The 26981-nt window shown below is 39.8% G+C and overlaps 1 protein-coding gene across 8 annotated transcripts in view; it reads left to right on the top strand.

Moving 5' to 3' along the window:
* The window catches only part of grm8a (glutamate receptor, metabotropic 8a), a 240809-nt gene that overhangs the window by 82215 nt on the left and 131613 nt on the right, over nt 1–26981 (top strand). For 7 of the 8 annotated variants that reach the window (XM_081604106.1, XM_081604104.1, XM_081604102.1 and 4 more), the window contains one exon: nt 21575–21791. In XM_081604106.1, coding sequence (XP_081460232.1) covers nt 21575–21791 — 217 coding nt within the window. Of the gene's footprint in view, nt 1–3375; nt 3483–21574; nt 21792–26981 lie in introns of those variants that run through there. The other variant, XM_017302873.2, reaches the window with a different exon arrangement.

Genomic DNA, 26981 nt, shown 5'->3' with positions numbered 1-26981 from the left:
CTCTAGTAGATATTAGAAGCATTTAGCTCTTAAATTGTTTTGTTTGTGCATTTTGGTAATGCAGCTACTTTTCACTGACGGTTGAACAATTTTAGATGTGGACTCTTACAAAATGGAACAATTATCTTGGTGACGAATGCAACGTTCTCCAGGATTCTTTGGCTTCTGCCTCTTTGATAAGCGTGTTCATTTGGCGACAAAGACAGGCAGCCTGTGGCCATTCATTAATAACTAATAACTGTGCTGACCTCTCTCATTATGACTGTCAAATATCTGCCCCTCTTTTTATGCCCTGTTAGTCCTTTAAAGCGTCAGTCAAACTCACCAAGTCGGCAGCGAAGCGGGACTCTGTGAGGTCGACATAAAGCATGATGCATATGTTCACCGGCAATCTTGCATTTCTACAGTGAAATATATCCTTGATGTATGAAATCCCATCAGTTTTTTTTCCAGTGTTACTGTACTGAGAGGCTACTAAAGTCTAGTGATTTGTTCCGTCATTGCACACTTGAAGGCAAACCATCCAGCAGTGGAATATAAACATTGAGGTCTCTTTCCACCTTGGATACTTTTTTTTTTCTTCAGAAAGCATAGATGGTGAAAAAGAGACTAAGTCCTACCTTGAAGTGTTTTGTGGAAGGCGTAATATATACAAGCAGTGTTGCAGAACCTTAGGTGGTGAGCGGGCTTGCTCTTTCAAATATTGACACTTGCAGTAGAATATCAATAACTTAGCAGCTCTGAGAAACCACAGCTGATGGTTGAATGCAGAGCCCCGCGCCGATCCTGTCAGAAATCTCATGAAGATGCTAGAAATGGTCGGAGGGCGTCTCGGTCCCAGCTTGAATTTTTTTGGGGGTGCCTAGTCTCGTAATAAAGCTCAATTACCCTCAGTAATGAATAAGCGTCCGATACTGAACGATACGTAAAATATGCAGAAACGAAATGGTTTGTCGGGAAACCAAGGCTTCATTTCTTGCGAAGCAAACATGCGAAAGTTATTAATAAACTCTTGTTAGTTTGAAAAATGCTTTGAAGCTTTTCCAGTTGTAATCAATCAATGTCAAAAACATTATTCCACACGCTGTTGCTTTTAAAATTTAATATGTATTGCCTCAAGAGGCACAACTATTAGTCTTCATCCACTTAGCTTTTCTCTGCATTAACAACTTGGACATTGTTTCATCGTTTTCATCTGCAAAGCCACAGAGAACTTGTCAACATGATTGTATTTGGGCCATCCAACTCATTAATTTACAGTATTATTCTCTTTTCTAGCTAGGATCTTATAATCTGTTTTAATGGAAAGAGCACTTCTTCATTGTCTGAAAGGTTTAGACTCATTTGTTGTATCCTTAATTCTCAAGTGATGAATTAAACAACAATTCCTCTGTGTTTTCTCACAATACAAATGTATTTCAATTTCTTTTAATAGGACTTGTTGGATATCTGAATCTTCTAACACCAACAGTTAAACACTTTACTCTAAACCCTACCGCATAAGTGGAATAGAAGCCCGTTATCATCGGTTTTAAAAGCAATATAAAATAAAAGAGCTGAAGTCGGAACATCCTTGCGCCGCTAATACATGTAGGTTGTCGCAATCTGCTTCTCCAGGCAATTACTTCAGCGTCGGATTATGTGTCACTTCAAGGCAGACTGCTCATCAAGCCCGGCGAGATAAGTGCGAAAGCAGACGTGTGGTTGACTGAGGAGGAGCGGTACCACCACATTACGCTCTGCTCTCGAGTTAAAAAAGCCCGTTTAACAAAACACAAGACCCAACTAACTTCCTTGGAAAGTCGGGGAAAATTTCTGAACGCAGCAGGCACGAAACTCAACTTCCTCTGTGGGACCAGAATGTGTGAAAATTAGCATGGAGAAACGGGTGAGAATTGGTGAGAATAACACAGAGAAGATGTCTGTTATGGAAATAGAGCAGGAGTTTGATGGTGTTTGAGTATCGTGCAAAATCCTGAACTTGACTTATTGGGTCTGTTCATGACTGAAGAGGAATGCAACAGCTTCCCTGCTATTGCAAATGCCTGATGGCAGTTTTAGGGAATAAGTGTGACACATATTGCACATGTGTCAAACTCGAGGCCTGGGGGGACATCAGTAAGTCCCTCTAGTTTTTCAACAAATCTGCAAAACTCAAAGTTCACACAAAATTCACACAAAATCTTCAGATTTACACATTTATTTCTCAGATTTATTTATTTTTTTACTTCAAATTTTCCTCAAAAACTTTTGAGTTTAAGTGACTGCTTCCTCAGCCTTCCTCCATGTCGAGCTATAGCCCGTGACCAATACGGCGATGAATAAAAAGCCACGTTTAACATCATACATTAGCACAAATATCTTACAAATGTTTCTAAATTGGCGCCATAAAATCTATGATTTTAGGGCTGCACAGTGGTGCAGTTGGTAGAGCTGTTGCCTTGCAGCAAGAAGGTTCTGGGTTCGATTCCCGGCCCCGGTCTTTCTGCATGGAGTATGCATGTTCTCCCTGTGCGTGTGTGGGTTTTCTCCGGGTACTCCGGTTTCCTCCCACAGTCCAAAAACATGACTGTCAGGTTAATTGGCCTCTCCAAATTGTCCCTAGGTGTGAGTGTGTGTGTGCATGGTTGTTTGTCCTGTGTGTCACCTGCAACAGACTGGTGACCTGTCCAGGGTGTACCCTGCCTCTCGCCCGGAACGTTAGCTGGAGATGGGCACCAGCAACCCCCCCTACCCCACTGAGGGACAAGGGTGTAAGAAAATGGATGGATGGAAAATCTATTATATTAATCTAAAAAAATACAAAAAACAATCACAAAATTCTGGTTGGACTGATCAGTGTGAAAAGATGTCCAATATTATTTAATTTTAAGAAACACTTATTGAATGCTGAGACAAACAGCTATTTATTGATATGTGTTTTTCTCAAGACATTCAGATTTTTTGATATGGCCCAAATTGAAATTGAGTTAAACATCCCTGATATATTAGCTTTTTAAGGAGTAATTAATTTTTCACAAATGGCCAAGATGGTTAGGACGGTTTTCTCCTCCTTTAGGGAAATGATATCAGCAGCAATTTGGACTCACTCTGGTTATCATTGTTTTGATATAGAAATATGTTGGGTGAGGTAAAAACATCCAAACATGACCGAAAAGCTAAACATAATAAATACGTAAGGAGGCACAACACTTTTTTTCTTTTTTTTTTTAGAATGATTTTCCAATGTTTACACCGTTCAGCTACGTTTTCTTTTTTTTTTTTCCTTCTTCTTTTGCTGCAGGACACAGTTTTGTTTGTCCAACTTTTAAAGTCAAGTGATCAAAGGCTGAGAGCATGCCTGTTTTTTTTTTTTTTTTTTTGAGATTTCAGGAGAGACAGAACAGCAAACCAGCGGAATTTGGCCAGAGGTGTAAATAACTGAAAGCAGGAGTGGAGTTCGGGAAAGACGGCGGGGAGCGAAGGAGATGAAAAGGAGCTCGGTGAGATGACACAGACACGGTGGTTGCTCAAAGTCAGACGGGAGACTTATGCAGGAATGCATATTTTTGAAAGCGCTTTTAATTTGACGCCGCGCCAGCCCCGTAACCGCTTGCTGTCTTTGCTGAAGTTTCCTGAGCACGGTCCAACTGGGTATCGGCTCGAACGTAGCCACACGATATCGTATCCATTATTGGCAAAACTGGGGATTCATGTAAAAGCGAAGGAAAATGCCAGCGATGATTAATTGAACACTTGTTGGTTGCAGCACAAACGAGCTGACCTTATGCAACCACATGACATTTAGAAGCTGATGAGACAAATGAGAAGGAAGTGTGGAAAGCCGAAAAAACTGAGCGGAGGAACAAAAATCTATAAATGGAAAGAAAAGGAGACCAAATCCAATGCAAACATGCAAAAAAAAAAAAGGTAAAGTTAGGTTTGTTTTTTTTTTTCGTTTAACGATTTTGGGTCAATGAGAAATTTTAAAAAAAGTAAACCAAGGAAGACACTAAAGTGAAATGTAGTTGTAGAGGTAGAAACAACAACTGTGGAGTTGGACTGCTTGAAATACTTCCTAAATGTTTCAGAATTGGATGTGAAAATATGTACCGTGGCAGAAAGGCCATTTTGCTTCAAACCTTGGCTGTCCTTCCAAATATCCTCAGTTGTCCCTCTTTTTTTTGCCACACATATTTAATTTTATTTAATTTTCTATTATGAAGGTGCAGACAGCCAGCAATGACCTGCTGACCTCCTTGTAGAGTCTGTTCAATGAAAAAAAAAAACAACCTCAAAAAGTCTTCCCAATGGAAGTGTAGAACTTTTCATTTCTATATTTAAAAATTCTTTTTACTCATCTTGTTTGGCATTGAAAAGTTCAGAGGAACTGAATTTTGGGTTTTCATTAACTGTAAGTAAATGTTCAAAATATCAGTTTGTGTAGCAAAGTCGATTTTTATCAGTTAAAGACATTAACTTTCTTTTTAATATAGTTCTACCTGCTGATGGAGAGGCTTATATAAGTAAAATATCAAAATTAAGACAAAGATAGGGAAAAAAAACACAAAGTCCTCAAAAACATTTATTTGCTTGCTTATTACTTTAAGTAGCCTTACTTGTCATGTTGTTAAAAACAAATCTCGTAGTAACTTTTCCTCAGCTCCTAAGCATGAGATGAAACTCTGGTTTTATTGAGGAAATTCAAGTATATTATGTTTTCTTCTGACACTGCTTTATGAGTGTTTGCTTGATAAATAAAGCTGAGTCACTCCCCGCACAGCTAGTTTTATTCTGGTCCCCAAACTTCTGTTCTTTCATCTGTTATATGATCACAGTCAAACGGTGAAGCCTGGGTTTAAGATTTTAGCATTTTGACAGTCTTTCGTCTCTCTCTTTCTCTCTCGTCTTTGCTTTCTTTTTCTAATTCATATTGATCTTTTTATTCTTTAACTTCTTCAATTCGACGCCCCGCGCGTTGCTCGTCTTGGTTTCTCATCTCTCTCTCTCTCTCTCTCTCGCCCCAGTTTACTCCCACCGGTTGTATTATAATCATCCATCCACCCGTCCCATCGTATTAATATGCTGTCGGGAGCGTGATTTCAGCAGTAGCTCTTTCTATTAGCTGGCACTGCATTAGTGCATTACGTCCGTGTGCCCAGTGCTGCCTGTTACTCAGACGGACACATGAACAACATAATGGCGAACGACTAGCTGCATTCTAATGCTACCGAGCGCGCGTGCACACCTCCGAAGTTTGCTTTAATATTCATGCCAGCCCACATGAGTTAATTACATTGTCAGACTTCCATGCATGCTTGCACATACTTAAAAACATCCTCCACATAAACACACCTGGTCAAGGCGGCGGGAAAAAAAAAAAGAGGGAACCTATTAGAGTTAATATTCACCCAGTCCGAGTCCAGGAAATGATGCGAATGCTAATGCAGCGAATGAGTCGCATGCGTTTGCTCAGTTGGCAACACAATTCAAGAGGTGATTTTTAAAAAGTAGTACCTGACATCTATGACGTGGGTCGAAAGTACGGCAGAAAGGTCAGGGATGAAGTTGAGGAGAAGTTTAAAGTACGGCTAGGTTATAAAACAACATCCCAGGCTCTGAGCGTCCCGCGGAGCTCCGTTTAGTGTGTCATTTCATAAAGGGGGGAGTACAATACAGCTGCAAGGCTAAATTCCCCATCTAAAGTCGCCGGCCAGGGAAGGAGAGCATTAGTCAGACAAGCGGCTGAGAGGGTGATTCAGGTGGGATTATTAAAAAAAAAAAAGAAGTTTTGGACTAAAGTTTTTGGTGAGGTAAAATGCGTTTTCCGATTCTCAGCACCAAGCCGGGCTCTCAAGCTGCCCGTCGGCTGGGCAATCATAACAAAACGCCGAGACAAAGACGCAGCTAGCAGACGAGTCATTTTTTTTCATCCGGTGTTTGCGCGCCTCCCTTTTTTAATGTTGCTGTGGGGAAAATGCCCATGTCGAAAATCTCCACCGTTCCATCTGCTTTGCAATTATCTCGTGTCGGTCAATCACATACAATCCCAGTAAAATACAATGACATTTGCGCTTGTAACTTGACAAACTACCAAAAAAAAAAAAAAAAAAACTAATGGCGTATGAATATTTTCGTAGCTACTTTGTGAGAAAATGTCAGTTGCAGAAAATGGATGGAAAACACGAGGTGTGCTCAGAAATGGAATCCCTCAAAAAACAGAACGATGGCGCTTCCCTCGAGACCGCATGGAGCAGATAACGAGCCGGTCCTCCAGCTCTCTCGCCTGTACCGCTCCCCGGTGGGATGCAGGAATCATTCGTGTTGGTGGGCACCTTATAAAAGTGGAACGTGAACCAAGGTCAAAAGTGTGCAAACCTCGTATTCCCCCTCCTTAGCCTCATCCTTGAACGTTTCCAGTGAGCTTCAGCTGTTTCCAAGGTGTGCGTATGTCATTCTGTGACTCACTGGAGAGAGTGACTCCACCGCATTAAATCAGCATTGCTAAGTATTTTCTGAGTGCAAGCAACAGCTGCTGTGTATATTATTAAAATGTTTTTTCCCAAAAGCATACATACTAAGCATGAAGTCAAGAAGAGAGGAGGATGGTAAAGATAAATGCAACTCACTAAACTTTAGACGATATAAGTTTATTTTTGGCAATTCTAATAGCTGTGCTAACAAGCTAATTGCCTGACATGTGATCGAAGGAGCGTCATTTGATTGGCTGAAAGCTGAAGGTCGCCACACTGGCAGGTGAAATTTTGAAGGCTATTTTTTATATTTTTTTTCTATCTTTTTGATAGTGAATCTATAGCAAAGAAACTCAAGTAGATTAAAAATGCTGTGTTCAACGTGTAAAAAGTCTGATTTGTTTGAGAATATATTTAATCCAAAATAGCCCTTCGGTTTAGAGTCAGCAACTAAACTACAACTTCATTTCATCTTTTCTTACTTCAAAATAAGGACTCAAACGTAAACACAGTCACGTAAAATCAGTTGCCTTCATATCAACAATATAAACTCTCTTTCTGCCTCTTGTAAGAAAAAAAAATCACTTTTATTTTACTCACAATGAGTGGACACTTTGTCTGCTTCGCATTATGCTCCAGTGAAGGGTTAATTCGCCCTTCATAATTTTGTACCCAGGCTTTGAAAATTCTTCCCTGCCAGCTTTGCTGTTGTACTTTTAAACAAACCTTTTCAATTCTCTGTATTTAAAGAATTGCTAATCACATTGCTTTGGAATTTCAGTGCTTTAATGTATTAGGAGTTCAACTAAATACAAAAATTTAGTTGAACTCTCCGTTTTATTTTCACTTTGTCTCTGTTTAACATTTGCGGAGCTTCACGCCGGAATGAGATATTAAAACAACCCAAAGTTGGTTTAAAAAATGGCAACTGTTTAGCCCCATTTCTGCACAGCAGACATACACAAAACCAGCTTATATTGCCAAAATAGGCAAAAAAAATAAATCCCTTAAATTAGGGTATAAAAAAAAGAAATTGCAAAAGTATGAAAAGAAAAAGGGACAAAATCACCCGCTCTTACTCATTTTCTCTTGCTTCTCACTAAATTGTTTTCAAACCACAGGATTTGTCTAAAACCCCGGTACGCCTTCATATGTGCAAAGCGGATGCTTAAAGGTTTTCTAGAAATAAACCATATTTAGGTACGTAATTGAAATTTATTGAATTCATTAAGCACAGCTAGCTTTTAGAGGTTCTGTTTTCTGCCGAAAACCCTTTTGAGGAAATGGCCACTGACCAAAGATTAAACATTTCTTAAAATATTTAAAGATCTAACTGATTCTCTTCTGCGGGCTGTTAGTGTGAACCTTGAATCTAATGGGATTAGTGTTTTAATAACAGTATGCAATCAGTTAGAGGATTTCAAATTGAAAAATTGAATAAAGTGATATGACCTTCTATATTAGTTGCACAGTTATTGGAACTACCACTGTCTTGTTTCACTGCTAACCTGTAGGTGGGGGTGCGCACAAATGGCCGCTTAGTTATGCTTGGGAGCACAAGAAATAGATGAGCAGAAAGTCTCACCATCTGCTGTGCCGCTGTTTGAATCTCGAAACAAATGTTAGAATGTCAGAGTGCATTTGTGCTTTTCTCCTACTCTGTGAAGACACCAGGACTGCTGTGGCAACAGGCTGTTAGGTTCTGCAAATTAGAGTGGGTTTAATCAGCGTCACAACAAACACTTGGGGGAGGATTCATCTCATCTGCCTCTGCACAACACAAGATGTGAAGGAAACTCACCTTCTAACTGGGATCAGAGCGGCGAGCAACAGTTTTCAGCGCATATTACTCAAACATTCTCACATTTCTTAGTGTGCTTGGCTGGAACGCCGAAGCTTAATGAGTTTGACTGCGGAAATGGGTGCCGCCATTTTCAATTCTCCTCCGTGTTAACTCAACTGAATTAAAACGCCAGTCTTTACTGTGCAGTCTTAAAATGTAAACCTTTACTCAAGCTGTGGTGCGGCGCGGACCAGGAGAGTGGAGCGTTATATTAACAGTGTGGGGAAGAGACAAAGTGATTTTAGCGGCTGATGGTTGGTCTGCGTTATACACGCATGGCAGTGATTGCAATTGTTCAGATTTTAAAAAGTTGCTTGAACAGACATCTCCCAGTTTCTGTTTCAAAATTCATACAGTACAGTCAAAAGACATGAAAAACATAAATCCATCCCGCCTTTTATCAACCATTCAGGCTGGTGGTAGTTGAATAACAGTGTGGGAGAAATTGTTCTTTGCTCACCATTCGCCTTTTTCTTCCAATTCCTCGTTGTTTAATCTCCAAACGCTTGGCTGAGTGTCTTTGCCGATTATGTCCATCCCTTTATGACCACAGTGTGCCCGTCTTCTCATGTCTGACACGATTATGCCTCATTTCACTAATCTCAAATCATCACAAATGGGCTTTTTGGTACACTACAACTATAACTTCACTGCACTCGCGTCTGTTTTTATCTCTAGGCATGGACTGATGTTAAAAACAAAAAAGTGTCACCTTTAAACTAACAGGTTTTATTGAAATCACGTTTGCCATCGATTCAGCTTTGTAAACTGTGAGAGCGTTTATTTCAGTCTTTCCAGTGCACAATACTATTCAATAAAAGAGTGGGGGTAATTGTTTTTAATGATTTTTCTTTTATGTGCACAATAAACATAACAAAAGCAACTGATGCAGACGGGATGGGAAATAAGCTTGTCGGGAACTAAATTAACACACATTTTTTTTCATCTTATACAGTCGTCTGGTATTTTGTCAACTTGTGCATTGCTCTGGTTTTAAAAATACATATGATGCAGAAGGCAAATTAGCAAACTTTTTTTCTTTTATTTTTTTTTTAACTCTTCCAGTTATAAGTTTCCAAAGTGATGTACAAAACATGACTGAAGTAGCCACCTGCTGGGCTAATGGTTGAGCTCAGACGGGAGCCTACAAACTGAGACGAATCAAAACAAATCATGCATGCATAACAAGGTAAGGAGTGCTGCTGCCCCCACAGTAACTCGAGAAAACACACACACACCCCTTTTAATCAAAACAATTGCTTAGTATGATTGAGTTTTGCATGGGTGCATGTGAGAGTATACTTTGTCCCACTTTCTGTGAAGTTTGGCATTTTTGACTTTTCAAACAACTTGCATCAAACACCGTTTTTTTTTTCATCTCCCGTAGCAGCATGCTCGAGTGATATCCAAAGACTTCCTATTGTAGCCCCTCATTTGCTGCTAAGTTGTTTTTCATTAAGCAGATTGTAAGTGCTTTCCTCGCAGGTCTGCTGGCGTATTGCATGATGTATGAGGCTCATTTTAGATTTCAGCAATGGGAATACATGCCTAATGGGTTTGATACAAGGGAATACCTTTAGTAAAAATCAAACATCCTTTGAATCAAAGCTCTCCAAGTCCAGCAGGTTTTGTTTGCTGGTTTTATGTATGTACCAACTACTCCAATTTTTTTAAAGCAAAACAGAAAAATAAAGTTCCCTAGCTGTTTTGCCTTGCACCTGGAGACATTTACGGCTCCAGGCGCGTTGCATCACCAAGAGAACGAACGTGCAAAACTTTCAGGACCAGACTGCGATTTTGTGCAACTACAGGAAAATCTAAAACGTAAAGTAGCTGGGTTTGAAGTTTGAACACTACAAACTCCTTATGCTTGAAGCGTTCAAACATAAGAATACAATCTATCTCTCTGAGTCTCCAGGAAACGGGTGCAAATGCACATCAAAGGACAAAACATGCTGCAATGATGCAAACTCCAAAACATACAAACGCAAAAAGAAATGTGAGAAATAAACGCTACAAACAAACAAACAAAAAAAAAATGCTGCGATTACAGAGAATGGAACCAAAAAGCTACAATCCACAAAACATATGCTAGCACAAAATGCTACAACTAGAGGCAAAATGCTTCAACCATCTCTATTTGGAACATTCATTTGCTTGCAGAGCGTTTCTTTGCATGCTGCAGATTTGCACCTGTCAGCCCAGGTAGTAAATGGTAGCCTACAAAGTAAAAAAAAATAGAAGTTTAAAGAAAATTCTGTCCGACTACTGGTGTTATTTCGCCATTATTCTGGTTGAACGGTTACCTGAGGAACTGTTGTCTTTCTATAACTCTGAGCTAGTCTGTCCCTTTCTCATCCAACACCAACTTGCAGTAAGCCAGTAGTTTCAGAAATGTCCAGAACAGCCAGAGTGACAATTTCATACCACTTTCAAAGTCATTTTGATGCCCTGTCCTTTCTAGTTTGATGAGATCTCCTGAAAGTTCTCTTAACCATGTTTGGATACATGTTTGGGGGTGGATTAGTACACTACTGGCAAAGACAAATTTAAATTCCCCTCAAATTTATTTAGGTCATTGTGAAATACCAGCTTGGAGGACTGAACCCAGTACATGTCGTATTCCTTTGGTGTATGTTTGGGAGCTAATTTGATGTGTCAGGCTGTCTTTGGCATTTTGAGGCATGTCATAGAGAGAAGATGGCTGCCTGCATGTGTCATGGCAGTGTTGCTGCACAGAAAGGACAGATAGCTGCACAGATAGGATACCATCTGAAAATGGTATCCTATCTGTGTGGAGGCTCGTAGATGTATGAGAGCATGTTTGTCAGCTGGTTGTCTGTAGGTGTATGCAAGTGAGGCTGGAAGGCTTAAAACTCGTAGCACCTAAGGGCATGCAAAGGTCATCCACCTTGTGATCTAGCCCCTGGGAGATTAAGACGAATGGCCCATAAGCACCTCTAGTTCATGCCAGATTTGCTCAGGTGCTGGACGGGAGCAAAGAAGGACCACAGTAAAGCTCCCTGATCCCAGTTCCCATTGTTTTCATGTGTGTCTGTGGTAATATCCACACACAGGCCCCTGCAGGCACACCCAGCCTCCAAAACGCCACAGTCCATCAGGGCAAAATCCAAAGCTCCCAGGTCCTATTTCATCCCACCTAGACCTTCACAACCTTACCCGAATCAACCCCCTTGCCATCTTTACCCCCAGTATACAGCCAAATCCTGCCCCTCTGGTGGTAGACGCCACACCCTCAACCCAAAGTGACGCCTCCATGCTGGACCCACCGCCACCCAAGGGCAGCACACAGATGTCCAGCAATGCCTAGAGACAACACTGCCTCTCTGCCAGCAGACTTGGAGAGATTCTTAGTCATTTAGATTATTTGGGCTCCTTCATTTTCACACTCGGGTCAGAAAGGTTTAAACAACAAGAGGACACACTCCTAGGTTTATGTGCTACTAAAAGGTGTTCAATGATTTGGAACAATAGGATGATTTTTTACAATTTTTTAATTTATTTTTTTCCCTGAGTAGGCAGCTGGTTTGTGTGTTTTTGAATTTCTTGTGCAGCCCTTGTGTATAATTACTAGATTTGTATTCAGGGCATTCGGAGTTGGGTGGTAACAGATGGGTATTTGTTCTGTGTGTGCCAGTCGGTGTTGATTTCAGTGAGTTAGATACAGTGCTGTGAAAAGTGAGTGTGTACGATAGCGAGAGAAGGAAAATAATGATTTATCAATAGTTATATTAAAGGCTTTAGCCTCAGCTGCCTGCCTCCTGTCCTTTTTTGCGTCATATTTCGCCACTGCGTGGCAAACTCAAACCTAAACCCTCCGTAAAAGTTTGTAAGCCGTTGTATTTTCCAGTGAACCCTCTGACTTTGTCTCCTCCCCAGCAGCAGCAGGCAGAGATGCATTTCCAGATCTGTAAATCTTTCTGTTGCAAGTTCCTCTTGGAAATTTAAATGAACTGATTCAGTGGGTTGGTGTTGCACCTTACGTCTTTTGCCTCCCCATTAAACCCCCCCCCCCCCCCCCCCTCACCCCATCTCTCCTGTCATGCATCCATGAATGTTGTGCAGCTCTAAAAGGGCCAGTTTTCAATCGCATTTAAACAACTTGATTGCATTGCTATTCCAGAACGAGCACTATACAAATTGTCAAATATTTGGATGGATGTCGAGGTTGGATTAAGCGGTCCTGAAGTGGATCTGTAATTAGTCAATACCTCCTTTCCAATAGCTTGTAATACAAACCTTTCATCTTGTCTCCAAGGTGATTACAGCAAGTCATCCTCCTCCTCCTCAATTAGAGGTAACCCTCGTGCCGTCAAATTGCAGAGTCCAGAGTCCATAGTCCACTTGTAAGTTTCACACAAAAGCCACATTAGACTAATTATTGGCTTTACAATTTACCTGTGATTACCTGCAAATGTGGGGGTGGGGGGTGGGGGGGGACAGTCTCTGGTCCTAACTGGCAGCTGACTACAGTTTTATCACATTTTACAAATCAGATGCTACAAGCACGAATCAAAGGTATAACGTTGAAAAATAAACTTTAAATCCTAATTAATCAATTTTGAGGTGGAATGTTGAGACTATTCCACCTCAACATAGTTTGAGTTTATTCCATAAATGTAGTACTGCGTTAATCAACCGCTTAAATTGTCACGTAGTGGTTGTGTTTTGAATTATAAATGTATAACGTTTTTCTTTAACCTATGCTAAGGAAAATAATAAATGATAATTGATTCATAAGTTATAGTAAAGTGGAACAAAACATCACCAGACCGTCTCTCCATCACTGCCATGTTTGAATGTAGATCAAATTATAATGGATTATTATTATTATTTTTAGATATTTGCTTTATGTTGAACTTCTGCTTGGTTGTACAGGACTGGCATTACTCAACCCTGGATGCATGTTGTGAAATTTTATCTCATATTTCCACAAAATGTGGTCAAACATGAATTGTTTTCATGTATCTTTTCACATTTTTAAATCTTTATTTAAAAAAAAAAAAAAAAAAGTTATTTGTCTTTACTCAAGCAATCTTGGTCTTATTTTGACTTTCACAAAAGTATAAAAAAAAGAAAATTGAGGCAGCCATTGATTCAGTTTTTGAATTTTTAACACGGTTCATAAAATATATTCAAACATTCTAATAAGATACTCGTGAATCGCGGTTTTCTTTCCTTTTTTAAATGTACAAAAAGGGATCTCAAGTGAAATGGAAACATTAAATAGACCCCCAAGCGCAATAGAAGAGTGAAATAATTATTCCAAAAACGTCCCTCTTTCAAGTTTAACCTGCGTCTTCTAATGTCATTTTGATTTCAAAGACACAAACGGGCGCCTTCTTGTTTACTTCTACTCCTAGGTGCTACATAAGCCATTTTGATACATCCTTTAAGGATTGAGCACAGCTGATAATGGCTATTTAATGGGTTGCTAACATTTGAAGTCAGTTTTCAGAGGCAAAGCAGACGGGGTGTAAAGCGGTCTTGCTGGGCGAGTCCCATGGCTTCGGTGGTGAAGCATTATCACCATCAGACCTTCTCTGCTACAGTCTGCCACTGAAGATATCCTGGGAATTAATGGCTCGCTGGGCCATTAATTCACTCGCTCGCTTATACATAAGTCTGCGAGATAAAAACTGGCTAAGAGACCTTAGACAACCATCGATTCAGTTCATTATCTGCGTCTTAAGCTCTCTGCACTTTAACACATCCGAGCGTACATGACGCCGTTCATAAATTACACCATCAAGAAGAAACATGGCAGCGCTGTTTTGCTCCCCTTTTTTTTCCTGAAAATATGAAAAGAGAAATGCCACCAGGAACACATGGAGGTTTTGGGTGAATTTTAAAATGTACTCCATGTCTTATTCTTTTGTTCTGCCTTTTCTTTTTTTTTTTTTTTGTAGTTTCCCCCCTTTGAAAACCTTTGTTTTTTTTTGCCTTTGCTGAAATCAGTCTCCCTTCTGTTCATTTATGCTGCACAATGGCCGCTTTTCTATTTCCTTTTTTCATCTTCCTTCTGCGTCGGTTCTTTTCGTCTCAACCTTTTAGCAGACTTGAGCAAGTCCCTTGTTTAATTTCATTCACTTTTTACTTCCATCTGTTTTTCCTGGGACTGGTGTCACTTTACCAAATCCTCTGTTTGTGTTGCACCAATTATCTCCGTTTCCTCTCCTTCAGTTTCTTCATCTTTCATCTCTCACTTTGCTTTTCTCTGTTGGATGTTTCCTCCCATAGACTTTTTCTTTCTTTTTCTCATCAGTCCCCTTCTCTTCCCTTTTATCCGATGCCTCCTCTTTTGTCTGTACGCTTTTGTTAAACATCCCCTCATTAGTTCTCACGCATCTGTTCCGATGATTGTGTTTTTTTCCCCCCCCTGTCGCTTTCTTTTACACTTTGCTTTGACGAGATGATTGCTGTTCACCTATGCTGTCTTTTCTCTTGTTGTTTTTTTATTTCCTCAAAAGTTTTTAAACTACTGTTCCTCCTCACTTCTTCTCATTCTTTCTCTGCAGGCAGATTTGTTGATGCCTTCGCGGCTCGTCCAATCAACGCCTCGTTTCTCCTTTAATGTGATTCAATAAAGTTATTTCCTATTGAAAAGTTTTACTCTGCCAAAATTATGCTCAAAAGATGTTTTGGTATTTGATAGCCACGAGTAGTACAGTAATCACGTCTCTTTTGGATTAAGTAAATTAAATTAAAACAAAAAAAAAAGAAAAAAAAGCAAGTTATTAGTTCCTACATTCAAAACAGGAGGATTTTTTTATCTCCTAAACATTAAAAATCAGAGATACACAGACCTTATTTACTTTATTACAGATTTATTTACTTTCAATTTTTTCTACTTTCACCGTTAATTTTATTTATGCTCACTTTACTGTCATTTTTCTTTTTCTTTATTTATTTCCTGTACTTGGCGCACCGGCTGAGGTAGACTCCAGGCAAATTTTGCCCCCTTCACCCATTTGACAAAATGTACCCGAGGCAGGAACAAATCGACTCCCTGTGGCAGATTGCTACTTTTCATGTTTGAAAATAGTTGGGTGGGGAAAAACAACTGAAACTGCAAAAGTATGAAATTGAGAAGGAGTGAGATGACAAGCAAGCCACTCGGGTATAGCAACAGTCTGCAACTTTGAGTCTCATGCGTCCTGTAATAAACACACAAAGTTAATGCCTAAATGGTGCACAAAACTGGCAAAATAAGACTTCTGTGTACTGGATTTAAAATCTGCTCCCGTCGAGATCGGACGGGATGAAAATCAGCCTGTTCTGGTCATCGACTTTGTACAAAACCAACTCTCTTATATATCACTAAAAGCACTACAGTGAACAACCCCTGCAAGACGATGCGCAAGGCTTTTTTTTTAACACAAAGTAAAAAAAAAATGTAATGAGATTTTGAAGTCAAAACCATCGGAATAGAATATTAATGGGAAGAAGTGGTGATTGTCTGGGATCTTGTAAGACAGTTTTTCTCTGTCTAGTCTCGGGCAAGATGTGATTTTCTTTTATTTTAATATTTACTTGCTTCCCTGTTTTCGGGTTATGTTGTTTTGCATTTCATGCCCACCGCACCAAGACCCCCAAAGAGTCCAGAAGCCCTGCAGGGGGAGTTCGGGGGGGGGGGGGCATCTAATAATTTGTGCAACACAAAAGCAAGGGGACAAATTGTGAGGAAAAAAAAAATAGAGACAGATGGACTTGGGCACAGACAGTGGGGGGAACCGACGGTGGAATCTCAGCCACAGCCATCTTCTGTCGGGTAAATTAGCTAGATAACATTCCTCAGTGCCAGTCCTCGTCTCATTAAATGGAAACTCGCGCTGGCTATTAAAGGGCTGAGTCAAATTTTGAGCAAGCAAACAATTCCTCAAACCGACTCGGATCAATTTCGCAGTGTGGTGCGCCTGCAATAAATGTGGCTTAAGTTTTCCCGATTTATCATTCCTTGCGCAGCATGGGGGGGAAGCATTTTATGGTCATTTTTTAGTAACACCTGCAAAGCATGCGCATTTGCGTGTGTTTTTTTTTTAATTCACATTTAAAACACATTTAAAACACATTTAAAACGAGGAAATCCCACTTGTTCACGTTCAGCAATCGGCACACCTGACTCAAAGCGAGCGTTTCGGTGTAACTGCTCGGAAACGACACGTGTTCCTCCACCCCACTGTATGTCTGAGATACAGCGGCAATGTGTACGTGTAAAGCATCAGGGTTAATTAGCATCACTCCACTGCCATCTATCAACCTAATGCTCAGTCTCTGGCCCTTGACAGCTCCATTACCGCCAGACACACACGAGGGCCAGTTTAGGTCATTGTCGGGCCTCTCTGTTCGCCGTACGAGAGCAGTCATACTTCAAAATATCTGCTTTATGAGAATATAAGGACTGAAAGCAGCAGCAGCAGCAGCACTGGCAGCAGAGATGGCTCACGGAGTTTCCAGTTATTAACTATTCAGCAGGGTTCATGAGATAAATGTCTTTGAGATACGGACAAAATAGCCACAGACCTAGATTTTTTATTTCCTCCTCTGAACGTACAACTCCTGCTTTTTAGTTATCAGCTCGGTTCGCATGTGCAGTCCAGTTCAGTCCAGACTGATCTATTCTGAGGGATGAACCTGTTCCCCACCTCTGCCAAGACCATTAAGAAATAAACGACATAGAAGTAAATGTCTATTTTGGCAGGATTTCCTGAATTAAAGGATATTGGTTTTGCTCCAAAGGTGTTCCCACTGATGGTTCAACAAAACATCACTAGTTATGCGAGTTACTAGAAGTAACATATATACATATGTTTTTTTTCATTTTACAAAAGAAGATGGTTGTATGTGTGTGTATTGATTTTTTTTATTGACAGAAAAAATAGTCTACTCCTTTGCTTAAGGGGGAATAGATTTCCATTTTTATGGATGAAGTCTACTTCATGTTTTTACTGTGATTAATTTATACCTAGAAGACAGAATGTTTTCCATGAAAACCACACTGCATGAAATCATTTTTTTTGGACTTATTTCTTGGGCTTACCGACAAACTGTGATTTGTCTTATTACATGACTGTAATGCACAGAGTTATGGATCTTTACAAATAGTGAAATTTCAGCACACCGAGTATGGCAACGTGTAAATAAATACAAAATGAAATTGGCTTGATTGATCTAAAACTCAACTGAACCCAACTGTTGAACCATCTCAGAAAATATACTTTTAACTACTATAACTATATATTTTTATCGTTTCTTTTTAGTTATTTTTAAATACACAAGTGAAAAAACGCGAGTCAGTAATGATTTTGAAATCTGTGTCTTTTTCAAATTCTGAGAATCTCGCGGGGGATTGCTTTGTTTTTCCACCCGTTGGTGTAAAATGTTACCCTTTGCAGTTCACCTAACGTCAATTACAGTGAATCTGAATAATTAGAAATCAAAGTCTGCTTTCCTAACAAGGTTTTGGTCACAAATGTTCATTTGCATGATTCCACTTCAGCCCTAATTTACAGAGAGCTTACAAAGAACCGAAAGCAATCCCATTGTGTGAAACGGAAGGGAACAAAATCAATGGAAATTGAATATGGAGGTCATCAGCAGCAACACAGACAAAGCTGCAGGAGTTTCTGGTCTTCTACACGTGACCACAATCTGCTCTATTCTTTGTCTGGACTAAAAAGCATTTTCCTTTCAAAAAATACATCTAGAGTTTGGAGAATGTGTTTTGCTCTCAAGAAACCAAACATAGAGTTTTGGGACGTGTGATTTCAGAAGTTTGGCATAGCTGACCAGAAAACACAGGGAATGTATGAGCTGGAGATTATTGAAGAATCATTAAATTATCATTATACGGACTTTAAACATTGTGATATGGTCTTTTGTCATTATTGATCTCCCGTAGCTTCAAAGGCTTTTGCTTTGCACCAGTGTCCCATTCTTTGGACTTTATCTCGCAACCCATTTTGATATATTTTCAAATGGCAACACAGATCAGCAGCTTCTCCAATAGTTGTTCCAGTTTTCAGTGTGCATCTAATTGACAGACTTGACCATCTGACACCGTTATCCCCCCCCAGCCCCCCCGGCTCCACTGAGACGAATCCGGAACGTCATTGAGCGCTGATTAAGAATCGCACAATGACACGATTACAGACAATTGTATATCGAGACACAAAACAATACATCACCCGCTGATAAGCATGAGAGAGTGAGAAAGTGTTAATTAAAACACATCAGCCTGCTCCATTTTCTTGGATACACTTGTGATTTCCTCTCTCCCCCTCTCACATGCTCTCACACATATTCATTAGAGCAAATGGAATTAAGGGGATTGAAGGAATAATCTTCTTCCACAGCCATGTGGGGGAACCGAGCCATTAATTTTCCACCTCCTGATGCACTTGCTTTGAAAAACCTTGTCGGTGCAGGCATTATGTTAAATATGCTCACTCCGACTGGGCTTTTGTACTTATTCACACCGTGTGTGTGTGTTTCTGATTGACCATTAGATGCAGAGCTATAGGAATGTCTGCCAAGATGTTATTTTCTTGGTGTGAAGCAGCAGACAACACTGGATGCTACTTCATTTGTGCCCTGCTCTCTTTCTTTTGCAGCTCTAGATTTTCCTTCTCTATTCAAAGTAATGTTTTGGGGGAAATAACAATAAGATGACTGTGCCGTGTATAGATGAGTGCGTCTCTGTCTGTGGTGGTCTGTTTTCAAATTGAGGCGAGAAATGACAAAAGATCAAAGTATCAGGTTTGCCCAGGTCATGTGGTTTCTTTCTTGTAGCTGTTGTAAACAGACAAAAAAAAAAACTCATATTCTTCCAGGAGTGCATTCAGTCCTCTTTGAAATGGATATTCACATATTTAAATGTACACAGAGTGGGGAGACAAAAAAAAAAAAACATAGCAGAGACGAACAGACATTAAGTCACTCCTACGAAGGCGCATGCAGTGCTGAGCCAAATGCACACAATTTGTTTCCTCAGTTGTTTCTGTCTGCCTGCATGCCGTTTGATTTGTTTATCCCAATCCTCCATGAATTATACATGCCCATCCTGGACTTTATGAAAGTTTCCAATTGTGTTCCCCTGACAGAAGAAGCTAATAACAATGCTCACATGTCCTATACATGAACTCCTGAGTTCACCGAGAGGAGTGTGCAGTTGTTTAGGAACAGTTACAGTCCCTGAAGAGTAAGGTGCTTTTGATTCAGACTTTTTTGTTGATTGAGTAGCCATATGGTTAGAGATGTGACTGTGTGCACATTTTGTGTCCATATATGTTATTTTATTTTTTTTAGAAATTTATCACTCAAATAACAATATGGCACAAAATCTTATTGTCTCAAGCATGGGGGGAAATCCCGGGGATTCTAGACTTTTCCCAATCTTGGAAATATCTTACCTCCTGTAAGTAAAAACTCAAAGCAAAAGACATGTAGACCTTTTATGTACTTTCACTGCTCGATAGGAAGAAACACATTAACAATAAAAATCTGACTGCAGTTCATTATTTTATTACTTTGGCTGAATCATGATAAACAGCCTTGTTATGCCTTGGAAATCAAAACTAGCAAAATGGCTATATTGAGCAAATATCTCAATTGTATTTAGCTCTTCAACTCTTATGTTAACAGTTTGGAATAGGAGGGACTGAGCACTACAACTAGCTGACGTGATTGAGCTGAGAGAGATGGAGAAAAACAGAAATGTATGCTTTTATTTCTTTCCGTCTTCAACATGGAGCCTCTAAAACCAAACGCACAAACAAAAAAAAAATCGGCATATTTTTCTATAAAACATTAAGTTTAAGTTATTCTTCCCAGATCTTCATTATTTGTACCTCCTTGCAGATTCTCAGCCATCCAGGACATGGCAAAACCAAAGCAGATTTAAACGTAAAGCAACTTAGCAGCACGTTATAATTTAAATAACACATATCTTATATTGAGAGCCACTACAATAAATCAATACTTATGAAGAATTTTGTCAAGTAGTTTGTCATTAAAACTTTTTATTGATGGCCTTAAATTTTTGGAAAGGTGTACCAGAGATTAGAATCTGTCACACTGAACCAAGCCCATATCTAAACATTAAAATTTTAGTTTGACTTTCATATGTCTCAGTAGTTTTTTTACTGAGAAAAACACGTTTGAGCATTTTTGGTCTTGCAGCTTTGAACACATTAAAAACTTTTTAAACCACCATTTGTTGTTCTTCGTTGGTTCCTACTTTTAGTTTCCTCGGCTTGTGGCTGCAATGAAGTGTCTCTGCAGTGGTCAAATTATTACCAGAATTATTTGAAGAAAAAAAAAACATTTTTGGGCATATTCACACTAAGATTCATTTCCTCTGATAAAATGGTCCTTTAACTGTGTCACACCAAGTGCACTGTAAACTATTTTGGCCTCATTATTTACATGTATACATAAAATGTTATCCTTCCCTCACTTTGATTTGCAGTGAATGATTAATGGTGAGTTACAGTCTTAATTTGTTATTTATCAAACCCAGCGCGGGCCAATGCATTGATCGTGAAAGTCAGAGCCATTTAAATCTGCTAACAGCAAAGCTCCGGAGCCATCAAAAGTCTGGCAAAATAGATCCCTAACCTTTTAAAATGGCAAGGGACAAGTGTAGACGGTGGATGGCAGAGATTTGAGATGAAGCCCGAAGGGAATAGAGACAGTGAGTGATGATCTTCAGCAACATTCCAGTCACACACACACACACACACCATCTGTCTTAAACTCTTTACTCTGTAACCAACTGGATTTGCTACGTTCAGCAACTGTAATGTATTGTGTCTGCACGTGTGTATATACGGAGTGTGTGGAAGACGGATAACCGGCGGCCCTGGTGTTTGTGTTGAGATTGGCAGATTAGTGTAGCCCGATTGAATGCCAATGAGATGCGACTGTCGTCGGTGTGTGCGTTTTTGTCAACGCTGACAGGTGCAGGCCCACCTCTACTGTCCCTTCTCTGTCGGGGAAAAATCTATCTGCCTGTCAGCCAACGAACACCTTCGGCCTGTTTCGTCGCCCATCATCAGAAGCAACACGTGTGTTTGTGTGTCTTCTGTCATTCTGTCGACTTTGTATTGGACGTCAGTTCCGCCGTTTCTCCCACCGCACCCCTCCCGTTCCTCTCCTGCTCCTCTACTTTAAACTGTCACTCATGAAACGAGTATTTAAAAAGGAAATTATGCCGCGTGTTGTTTTTCGTGTCATCAGCGTCCTCTTTGTTCTCCAGATCCCCCAGATCAGCTACGCCTCCACCGCGCCGGAGCTGAGCGACAACAGCCGCTACGACTTCTTCTCCCGTGTGGTGCCGCCAGACTCCTACCAGGCTCAGGCCATGATGGACATCGTCACGGCGATGGAGTGGAACTACGTGTCCACGCTGGCCTCGGAGGGCAACTACGGGGAGAGTGGCGTGGAGGCCTTCGTCCAGATTTCCAGAGAAACTGGTAGGAAATTACATTTATTATAGCTTTTTTCTCCCCCCTTCTGGGGAAAAACACCTCGACTTTTCCTTGTTATATTCTGTGCCCTGCAAATATATTCATGCTATGTTTAAACTATGATTTTTATTGGATGTAAGACGATGGAGCAAGACAAAGTAGGGTAGAGCTGTGAATTGAAAAGAAAAGGATTCCTAGTTTTAAATTAGGGATGCACAATACAGCGTACCACAACTTTGTTATTAGAACATCACTGTAATCAGTACGGGGAAATGCTTTACCTGCAATATCACCTTAGTGTTCATTAAGGTTTTCTATGCATGAGCGTATGGAAGGAGCCAACATTGAAAGGCCCTTGACAGCTTGATACTGTTAGGAAATGCTTCGTTCTCTATAGCAGCCCTTCCTGCTTTCTACGTCTTTTTTGGGTGTCGCCCAGGTTGTGGGGGCACAGGGTGCCTAGCGCAAGTAATCTAGCATGTTTTGCTTAATTCATTCTTGAGACTGGTTGACATTTCGGAGGGCAATGTCCTCCTAAGTCCATGTTTTGGAAACGAAACTCCAAAAAGCAAGCTACGTATTTTTGATGAGCCTCCCTGATTCAGTATTTTTACAGTTCCTGCTGCGAGTCCTTTGCACTGATTTCTGCCATTCTTGCAGCTCTGGGAAATGAAATGTTTGCTCATTGTTTTGTAAAAGTGGCTGTGGGAATGTTTGTGAACATACATTTTAATTTTGACCAGCTTCCCTGTATCTGAAGCAAATCGCCCCCACATCATGATGCTGCCACTACCAGATGTCATTGTGGAGATTGTGTGTTCAAGGTGACATGCGCTGTCAAAAACGTGATTCGTTTTTCAAGGAGTCTTCATAGCAAACGGGCACATTCTAGTAAATTTAAATATGCGGTTTGATGATGCTTGTTTGTTTGAAAATAAGCCTTACTTTATTAGTCTGATGTAATAGTCTAATCTTCTAAGAAATCGTGTTGTGATTTCATTAGCCGTATGTGTAAAATCATAACCAACATGACGAAAACATCAGACTCTGTGAAATTAGCGAATTAAGTTAGTGAAATAAAAAGAAAATTTCATCAATATTCACATTTTGTAGATGCGTGTGTACATTTCAGAATGTACTTGTTTTTGTGCCGTAAAGGTCCAACTCCATCTCTGTTCATTTTTCTTTTAAAGTCTGCATTTTTATTTTAAGGGTGCGCAATTTTGTTCAAGCAATAACCTCATGCTGGCAAAGTTCACTGCCATGCATTCACTGTTTGAGAATCGAGTCTTGACCTCCTGTTCTCAGCTGGATTACATTCTCTATTCTTTCTCCCTTTATTTTATTTTTTTTCCCCCGCCCTCTTTCTGGTTTCCACTTGCAATAAATGCCACTGGATGGAAGTAAAACATTGTAAAAGAGCTCTAAATGTCTCCTCTCACTGCTATAGTGATATGGTGATGCTTTAATTATATCAACAAACGCAAACTAACTGAATGAGATGCACGACAGTGGAGAATAAAGCATCTTCTAATTAGTATAAGTGATTCTTACAGTACACAGCTGCTTTATGGCGTGTGAAAAGCTCTTCTTTCTCAGTTGATTGAATCCCTGCAGCAATCTCGAGGCGGCAGGACTCGTAATTAATGTGGCTTGCAGTCATGGGAGCCTTGACTCCGTTCCAAGTACTATTTCATGTTTCTTTTTTGACATTAATTACAGTGCAGATGTTGTTGTCACACGGTTTGACATGTTGTGACCACTTGTGACATGAGACGGAGTAAAAAGTAAAATCAGCCCAGAGTGATGCTGTCATTGTCAAGCTGATCCCACTGTTCCTTTTCCTCTCATTATTACCGTCTCCGAGGCTGGCTGCAGATTCAGGCTGCTCAGTTTTCGCCACGCCGCTCCGTGCCGACAGCAGCTTTGCTGTAAGAGCCTCTTTCAATCTGGTGTGCTCTTGCCATGCATTTTTGTGTCGCAGCTCCGCAGCTCCGATGTGATCATATGAAAGTAAAATTACAGCCTCGTCAACTCCAAAATGGACTTCAGACGTATTGTTTTGTGGACTTAAGTGGGGCGCCGTGTATCAGCGATTAAAGCGAGTTGAAACTTCATGTGTTGTGGTGTGTTGGGATCATGAAATATTATGACTTTCAGTCAAATCAAACATGGTTTGAAAGAAAATTTGTTATTGCACAGTCGAAATGAGTAATGGTGAGGCTAGAATGTTTACATTTACATATTCAAGTTAGTCATAACATAGAAACTTCCATTGAAATTGAAAGACTATATTAAAACTAGCCAATAATATAAACACAACCACTCAGTAATCTCACTCATCTGCTTTGTAATGTTTGACAAAAAAGTAATTACAACTTTATGTACGTCCAAAATGGACCGGAATGTAAATTTGGACTTTGTGTAGCTGTTTAATGGATGCAAAGTCTCAATAATTAAAAGCATGGCTGTGTTGGTCAATGGAAAACTCTAATATTTGGTCAATAATTTGGGTCGAGGCTAAAACTCACCACTCGACTTCTCTTTACACCTTTTTAAAAGTCTCTAGATATTTTTATTTGAATAAAATTACATATTCTCCTCATCATTTGGCATCGTGTACGAATCTGAATCGATACCCTCTCTCCTTGTTGGATTTAATTATGAAACAGAAAAACAGAAAAAAAAAAAAGCTAAATATCATAATATGCTGGAGTTAAGTTAAAATACTCCAGCTTTGAAATGGAAGAAAAATATGTTTCAAACCTTCAAACATTTAGTTTGGATAAAAGTACATTTCTCTCGGTTTCCGCTCATCTTGAAGACCTTCTACGAATCCTGGATAAGTGTTAATCAATGTGTTGAAAGTCTGTGAAAAGTCAGATTGATGAATGGATACAATAAGGAATGAAGCACCAAAACTGGTTGAGAACAATTAAAAGTGCACATTAGTGAATATAAACTACACACACACCACATTTTGAAGTGTTTAGTGATTATAATTTAAAACTCAAACACGGACGCTTCTAATGTATCATGTACTTGTACAATTCAACTGAAAAATAAACATTTGCTAAACGTATACCATTAAACTAATGCTTTCCTGAAGGTACATTTGATTCAGTTGCAGTATTCTTGAGTGCTATAAATTGTAATGCATTTAGTTAGCATTAAGTTTGGTTTCCATTGTTATGTTTTCCAGCTATCTTGGAGTTAACAGTTGGATGTTTCCTTTACCCACGATCCCTGAAGCGCTTAAAAATGTGTTTGCCTAACCTGGTCTAAAGTAAAGAACTACCTAGCTAAAATTGCACAAGCAATATACTTAAAATTTTCAATTAATTCGGAGGACTGCGCTCATGAAGCCGAGTGGCAGAGCAAGCGGAAAAGATGGAATCACAAAGAGATGGATCACTTGTCTGTTTTGATTAAAATTTCAAAAGCCCGCTTGATCTCTGCACTCTGGAGAGCATCAAGCTGCACGAGCGCAGCCTCAGATCAGTTTATGAAATTATCCAAGCAGTGTTGACAGATCAAAATGCTGCCTGTTTGTCTGTTTATGTCTCAAATGTTTATCGGAAACTCGCCACGCCGGGCGCCGACAAATATTTACAGACTGACGGAGCGAACGACGGTTAAAGAATCCATTTGAGGGGATGTCAGTTGAGATCCCTCTCTTTTGATCTATTTTGATCACTTTTTCTTGCCTTCAGTCTTCCCCAGTATCACTTAATGTTTTTTTTTTCTTCTTCTCTGCACTGTTTCTGTGCTGCACTCAAGATGACAGCACAGTGCGTCTCTTCTGTGGTCTACGTGTCCATCTTTGTCTGCCCGCGTCTCTGGAGCCGCCGCACCCGAGGCCATACGCTGCGACAGTCAGCACATAGATATATTTTTCTGTGGTGTCAGATCTCTGGATATGTGCAAAGCAGTGTTGGGCATTAGTGTGTCTTTGTGGAGTGGAGGACATTGTGGCGTATTTTCTTTTCCTCTTCTTTTTTTTTTTTTTTTTTTTTACACGGGAGGGGGTAGGTGCTATGACAGCAGTCAGTCGGTTGTTTACTCTGCAGCTCTGGAGATGTGAAGCCAACCGAGAGGATGAAGGGACAGCGGCACTGGCAAAACATTGAAGAACACGACGGCGTGAGCAAGATTGAAAAGCAACAAAAGGAAGACTTTAAAGTGTGCTTTTGTAACAAAGATGCAACATGTGACTGAACAAAAATAAGACGAGAAAGAGGAAACACCCAAGCACAGAAAAAACAAAGGCTAAATCAAATCTTTTCTTTTTTTTCTAAAGCACATACCATCCATGCAGGGTTAACCTTCACTGTATATTACGCCACATGTGATTAGAAAAGTTTTCGTTTTTCTCTACAACAATAATTTTCCATCCACTTTTAAAACCTTTCTTTTCCACTAAATGGTTTCTTTGTCCCGAGTCAGTTTGATGGTGGGAACGTGTTGGAGGTAATGTTTATTTTGTTCCGGAATCATCCAAAGTCGTTTAGTATATTTTTCACTCGGAGAGACGTCCGTGTGCTCATTACGAAGCCGTGGCTAACCTGAACAGACTGTTATGATCCATTAACGGCCCATAATCCACCAACGTTGCTGGCTAATAATCGACGTGATCTTTCACAGAAAACACGAGCAGCAACTGCATTCTGTCCAGCTTAGTTTCACTCTTTATTTGAGGCTAAAAAAATCTTACTACAATTAAAGTCTGCTTTTTTTTATTGTTGTTTTTGTGTAATGTAAATGTCACTTCAGACACATTTTCTGTCACTTCCTGAAATATATTATGCAAAGCATGTAATATACTTCTTCATGGTACCTTATGAGTCAGTTTAAGTTTTCAGTCGTCTTTGATAGTCTTTCAGCAGGATGGTTTGATTTGATTTTTTTTTTTTCACTCTGCCTTCCTCAAGCCATCAAATTGTGAGAACATCTTTGGCCCACAGCTTTCTTCAGGAGAGCTTAAAGATGTTCTTTGAAATTCAATCATACACCCTGGCTTGGCTGTTCCACAGCCTTCATTTTGTGATTTTTATTTTAAAAAATAAAGTAAAAATAAAAATTGCATAAAAATATGCTTGGACTCACTGTGTGTTCAGTTTTGAAAAATCACAATTTCACAAAAACTCAATTTACATTAAAAGAAAACACACAAAAAAACAAGAATGCTCCGCTATA

This window comes from Poecilia reticulata, chromosome 23 (genome assembly GCF_904066995.2).
Source record: "Poecilia reticulata chromosome 23, P_reticulata-male-v2, whole genome shotgun sequence".
Taxonomy (NCBI): Eukaryota; Metazoa; Chordata; class Actinopteri; order Cyprinodontiformes; family Poeciliidae; genus Poecilia; species Poecilia reticulata.
The sequence above is the reverse complement of the archived record's forward strand: the minus strand, read 5'-3'. Positions and strand labels throughout refer to the sequence as shown.